Below are 6,865 nucleotides of genomic sequence, written 5' to 3' on the forward strand. Positions count from 1 at the left end.
GGAGGACATCTCCCTCTTTTGGCTGTTACCACTCAGGGATTTGTATTGCCAAAGAATCGTGTGTACACTTACCTGTTTTTCCCACCCTCCCTCCCTCCCAATTTTTTACTCTTATGAAAAAAAAAAAAAAAAAGAAAGTGAAATTATGTATATATTTATAAAAAGAAAAGAAAAGAAAAAAATAGGATGTTGTTAAAAAAAAAAAAAGTGCAATAACACAAAGGAAAAGAACAGTTTAAAAAAAAATTTGCGGGCTGGACCAGTTCATTAATAATGGTTTACAGCTATATATTTTGAAAATATTAAATTAATAAATAAATAAAGCTGTGGCCGACCGTCCATGTCAACCCACGTTTAAAAGTTCAGTGGTAGTTTGTCTTGTTATTTATAGTAAAAGGTTTTAGTCTAACCTAGCGTGATAAAAAGGTAATATGCACACAGTCCCTAGTAGTAACATGACAGCATGTACCCAAGTAGTAGTAACATGACAGCATGTACCCAAGTAGTAACACGACAGTATGTACCCAAGTAGTAACATGACAGCATGTATCCAAGTAGTAACATGACAGCATGTACCCAAGTAGTAACACGACAGCACGTACCCAAGTAGTAGTAACATGACAGCATGTACCCAAGTAGTAGTAACATGACAGCATGTACCCAAGTAGTAGTAACATGACAGCATGTACCCAAGTAGTAACACGACAGCATGTACCCAAGTAGTAACATGACAGCATGTATCCAAGTAGTAACATGACAGCATGTATCCAAGTAGTAACACGACAGCATGTACACAAGTAGTAACATGACAGCATGTATCCAAGTAGTAACACGACAGCATGTACCCAAGTAGTAACATGATAGCACGTATCCAAGTAGTAACATGACAGCATGTATCCAAGTAGTAACACGACAGCATGTATCCAAGTAGTAACACGACAGCATGTACCCAAGTAGTAACACGACAGCATGTATCAAGGACAGAGATTTGTAACTTTGGCGCTGGCTCCTAGACCTGACTAAGATTGGTCCAGACATGACAGAGGGTGGGGGGAGTAGTGCACATTTTAAAACCTCGGCCTTGAGTACCAAGTGTCCCTCCCACTGCATGTAAGGCCAAGAGACTGCTCTACAGGAGTGCGTACTCATGGACTGCTCCACTGAGACTGATCCTTGCTGATAGAGACCGGCGCTGGGAGAGTAAATTACATTTGAGAGCTCTGTTGTTGGCCGATTACATGTCACTTCCTGGCAGTTTGTAGACACGATGGTTCCAGGAGATGGTTTTAGTTCTTTAATAGCTACCACAAACTGAAGCTTCGTTTCCCATTGGAGTGGTGTCTATTTTTGATGGAATATTGTTCAGAGATATAAAGTGTAGTATGATCCGTGTGAACTTTCCTCTCTGGCCATCATTCCAGGTAGTCCACTCATCAGAAGATTTTCGTTTGCTTGTCTTCCTTCAGCTCTAAGGCTCACAAACATCTGACTGTAATACTTTGGGTCAGTATTGAGACGCATCATCTTTGAGCTCATGTGAGCAATGATGGACAGACATTGGTACCAAAAGGTCTCCTTTCTGCCGTCTACCAGGAAGGGACCTAGTGGGTAGGAGATCTGGTGTCCCCTATAGCAATATGACACATACAAGCATGTTAACAAGGTTGCCTTTAGTTCTTTCTCACTTCTTATCTCGGAAGAGATGACATCTCGGCAAAGCATGTACAGGAACACCACAGTGCCTGATGTTAAAAATCCTTGGCCCTGCCATCCTTGAAGGAGAAGTTGTCTGTCTATGCTTGTTATCCACTCTACTACATCTATTGGGGAAAGGTGATACAGCTGGAAGCATCTCCGGCACAGAAAGTCTGCTAAACATTTTAGGATCTTCTTGGTGTATGTGTGTAGTATGATGCGCTGTGGAACATTAAATATTTGTTGCTCTTGAGTGGACACTTGATCTTTGAGGACTGGATATTCTGAGTCCATCTTGACGCTTGGTGGCTTAGTAGTTGTCAGAGTCTCCTTCAGATCAGCACTGATGACTGGAGTAATACTATACTTGCAACTGTTACTTGGTTCGTGGTGGTTTTTTCCTTTCTTTGTTTTCTGTGCGTCTTCATGGCGGCTCACTCTTACTTTGCTCTTTACATCGGGAACCAGCTTGCAGCAGCTGAAAGCTTTCCCCATGATTATTGAAGTCTAGATTCTGGATTCTATTTCTGTAGATGAAGTTACAACAGATGATTATTTCTTAGTTATGAAAAAACACATTACAATATTTAACCAAATGTAGAAAAAAAAAATGTAACCTTTTATTAGAACACATCTATGCCTATGGGCAGCTCAGCCTTAAAAGTTGTCTGCTCTCATGGGTCATGGGTATATGCAGTGTGCTGTGAATATGCTCAGATGATGCCAAGGTTTGTATTCCAGAGGAGGACAAGGCAAATCCCCAAATAAATTTTGTTATTATGGTCTATCCCTAGAAAGTCAAAAAAGACCTTTGGGGGACTTTTCTAATGTAACTGGGGCTGCATATTTACAGGGTATATGAACCCTGTTATAGTGACTATTGTTCCTGTTAGGCTACGTTCACACAGGGCGGAGACACTGCATAAAGGTACACAGGGTATCCTCCCTGGCGGTTGCAGGGAATTCCGACTGAAAAAAAATCGCACCAAATTGTGGTTCATTTTTTTGTCCGGAATGTCGACTGCGGAAAACTGCTCGTAAAAAAACAACAACACATACTTACCCTCTGAAGTCTTGCAGACCAGCTTCCTAGGATGACGCTTAATCCCATGTGACCACTGCAGCTTGTGATTGGTTGCAGCGGCCACATGGATGGAAAGGTCATCCAAAGAGGCCAGGCTGAATGAAGAAACACAGAATTCTGGGTAAGTACACACTTTTTTTGCGGCTGAATCGCTGCTATTCCGCCGCAAAAAACGCATTATCTGCTACTTGCTGCAGGTTTTACTTCCCATTGAATTTAATGGGGAAATCCCACAACACAAAAGCAGCGATTACGAAAATACAATTGACATTCTGCAGATTAAGAAAACCGCACCGCAGGTCAATTTCTGAAAGTTTTTTTCCACTCATCATTTACGCAGTGTCTGAAGGGGATTTGGTAGAATCTCATCCACTTTGCTGCTGCTGTATTATGCTGCGGATTTTACACAATGAAATTTGTTGCAGAAAATGTGCAGTATTTACGCTACGTGTGAACTTACCCGTAGGGCTGTGCTGGGTCTAGTTAGACCTAGCAGCAGCCTCCTACTACCGGCATCCCGGCGATCAGGTGACCAGTGTGAATGTGAGTACAGAGAAGACAGTAACCTACTCTCCAGGGTCCCTGACAGTCACTGACTGCAGACCACCAACATTCAGCTACCCAATTGTTTGGAGAGCAAGCTTAAACCTGCGCCGTATATATAAGGTGGACGGTCCTCAAACGGTTAAATATGATAAAATATGTAAACTTGTCAACGTATTCTACATAGATAACGTTTAAATTGTTTTTTTAGAAAAATATTTTATTAGTATCACTTCCAAATACTAAATTATCAAGAAACCCCTGAAAAATCATAAATTGACATTCTGATCCTAAATTCTTTTCCCATTTAGACCATGTTTGCTTATATTTCAATAGCTGCCCTCTTTCTTTATAATACATTTTCTCTGAGATAATCGGTTTCGTCATTCTCCATATCCTACTACGAATAATTCTTCTTGCCATTTACAACACATTCAATGTTAATACAGCCTCTTGTCTCCCTTTTATTTCCATATTAGCTCCCAGAAGATGATTATTTCATCCAGAAGGATCCGTATTTTACCGTTTCTATCTACGGTATCTCAGCTATACGTTTTCCCCAATAAATATGGAGCTTGGGGCAGCGCCACGGTATATGGACCAAGTCTACATTTAGGTTTGCACATCTTGGACAAGGGTATTCACCTCCGGGATTAAACATTTTAACTTCTTTGGTGTATAATAATACGCATCATGTATTATGAATAGCTGTGAAATTCTAAATACATTATCTCTAGTGGTTGCTGGCATCATTTTTAGCGCATTGATCCACTTATCATTATTTAGTGTAACCACCACCCTATTCCATGTAATGAAACTCTTCTTCACCTTATCTTCTGTATCACTCCAATTTAACATAGAATTACTTTTGCCACCACCTTTTTCTAGTTACAGAGTGTATTAAGAAATCAAATAGTTTGTGGTTATACAATCTGAATTCTCTCTTCCCATATTGTGACCTAATATCATATTGTACTTGTACGTACTGTAAAAAGTGTATATCTAACACCCCATATTCTCCAATAATCTTCTCAAAAGACTTAACCACCCTATTATTAAACCAGTGCATCATAAATGTAGCCCCCTTATCATTCCAAAACTTAACCCCTTGTAGAATTTCAGTGTCTGTAAATATATCACCCCAAACTGGGGTAAAAGGTAAATAGCCTTTAATCCCTAGAGTTTTATCCCTCACCCTGTCCCATATTCTCTAAATCATTCCCCCAGTAATATTACTCCCCAATCGTGAGAGATTATTCGTTCCATGCACATCACCATGCAGATTTTTTTTCCCTATTTAAAGAGGCTCTGTCACCAGATTTTGCAACCCCTATCTCCTATTGCAGCAGATCAGCGCTGCAATGGAGATAAGAGTAACGTTTCTTTTTTGTTTTTTTTTAAAAACGAGCATTTTTGGCCAAGTTATGACCGTTTTTATATTTATTTAAATGAGGCTTTCTAAAGTACAACTGGGCGTGTTTAAAGTAAATGAAAAACTGGGCGTGTATTGTGTTCGTTACATCTGGGCATTTTTACTTCTTTTACTAGCTGGGCGTTGTGTATAGAAGTATCATCCACTTCTCTCCACAACGCCCAGCTTCTGGCAGTGCAGACACAGCGTGTTTTCGAGAGATCACGCTGTGACGTCACTTCCTGCCCCAGGTCCTGCATCGTGTCAGACGAGCGAGGACACATCGGCGCCAGAGGCTACAGTTGATTCTGCAGCAGCATCGGCATTTGCAGGTAAGTCGATGTAGCCTCTGTCGCCTGGTGCCGATGTGTCCTCGCTCGTCCGACACGATGCAGGACCTGGGACAGGAAGTGACGTCACAGCGTGATCTCTCGAGAACACGCTGTGTGTCTGCACTGCCAGAAGCTGGGCGTTGTGTAGAGAAGTGGATGATACTTCTATACACAACGCCCAGCTAGTAAAAGAAGTAAAAACGCCCAGATGTAACGAACACAATACACGCCCACTTGTACTTTTACTTTAAACACGCCCAGTTGTACTTTAGAAAGCCTCATTTACATAAATATAAAAACGGTCATAACTTGGCCAAAAATGCTCGTTTTTAAAAAAAAGAAAAAAAAAACGTTACTTTTATCTACATTGCAGCGCCGATCTGCTGCAATAGGAGATAGGGGTTGCAAAATCTGGTGACAGAGCCTCTTTAAAGATTCAACTGCCTTTACACCATTCAGTAACCCTTTATCATTACCCTCCAATTGTGTTGGTTGGGTTGTAAAGTAATAGAGCTAAAAGTTGGATATTTTAACCACCCCCTTCTCATATGGCAATTTCAATATCGATAGTAAGACACCTAGATCTTTTACCACCCCAAATCAGATCGATTATAATTGCATTAATAGTTCTAAAGTATTTACCGGAAATCCATATTGGACAGTTTTGTAAGACATATAATCCCTGTGACAGGATCAATATTTGTACCAGTAAATTCTGGCCGCCATAGAAATTGGGGGTTTACACCACACCTTAATCTTTCCTCTTACTTTTAGAAACCAGGGCATCAAGTTCAAGGCGAGAAAACCTTGTACTTTCTCTGAAATAGTTATTACCAGGTATTTGGTCCACAATCAGTATATTTGATGGTAACTTTAAGTATATAGATACCTTATCCAGCAATCCTTTACTCTGTAGTAGACCAGGAGGTCCTCTCTTCTGGTTCAGAAGATTGTGAAACGTATATTCTCTAAAAGTAGTAAGACAATAGAGATAACATGGACACTGCACACTGAGAAGCGTGAAGTGTATGGTAAATCTGCGGTGAATCACTTGGATCTAGATGTCAGTGTTCTAGAACAATGTATATCACAATAGCAAAGGAAACTTACTGGTTACTATGACGATGCCAACTATGCTGTAGAGTTTCTATTAACGGGGCAGTGCAGGATTAGAAAAACATGGCTGCTCTCTTGTAAAAACAGTGCCACTCCAGTCCACAGGTTGTGTGGGGTATTGCAGCTCAGCCGGTGAACTGCAATACCAGACACAACCCGTGGACATGTGTGGTGCTGTTTCCGGAAGAAAGCAGTCACTTTTTTTGTAATTCTATGGAACCCATTTAAGATTCTTTAGAATGTTTGTGTCAAGGGTAACCCCTGTCCATCCGCGCTATTAGGACTTTTGAACATAATAGAAAGTAATTTCCACATTATGGGCCAGAGCAGAGAGATGCTAACAAACAACAGCTCTTGCTCTTAATGATTCCAGCTGTCTATGTATTACAAGGTCGGCCTTCAGTGTTGGGCTGGGATGATTCCCCAGTAGATAGGGCCGCCACGTTTTACTGGCTAACCATTTTAAGGAATCCTCCATATCTAGTAGATCTACCGCACGCTAGGCAGGTCTAGAACACGCCTCTGACGCAGCCTGCCAGAGAGGAGCAGGAGAGCGCGCCACTGCGTGTGAGTGACTTGCTGCTGTACCCCAGAAGAGCAGGAGGACATAGGCAGGGGCGTAGCTAGGGGGGGGGCAAGTGGGGCATGTGCCCCGGGCGCAGTACGGAGCGGGGCGCCAGCGCC

The 6,865-nt window shown here is 41.5% G+C and overlaps 1 protein-coding gene across 1 annotated transcript; it reads right to left on the bottom strand.

The window, feature by feature from the left end:
- Positions 1 to 922: 922 nt before the first annotated feature.
- Positions 923 to 6,025, bottom strand: LOC142741047 (cyclin-dependent kinase 5 activator 1-like). The gene is made up of 2 exons (XM_075850443.1): positions 5,955 to 6,025; positions 923 to 2,222 (listed from the first exon to the last, which is right to left on the bottom strand). Exon 2 carries the CDS (start codon positions 2,188 to 2,190, stop codon positions 1,363 to 1,365), a length of 828 nt encoding a protein of 275 aa, XP_075706558.1. The 5' UTR covers positions 2,191 to 2,222; positions 5,955 to 6,025; the 3' UTR covers positions 923 to 1,362.
- Between the last annotated feature and the right edge of the window lie 840 nt (positions 6,026 to 6,865).

The sequence above is a fragment of the Rhinoderma darwinii genome, chromosome 2 (genome assembly GCF_050947455.1).
Source record: "Rhinoderma darwinii isolate aRhiDar2 chromosome 2, aRhiDar2.hap1, whole genome shotgun sequence".
NCBI classification, from domain to species: domain Eukaryota; kingdom Metazoa; phylum Chordata; class Amphibia; order Anura; family Rhinodermatidae; genus Rhinoderma; species Rhinoderma darwinii.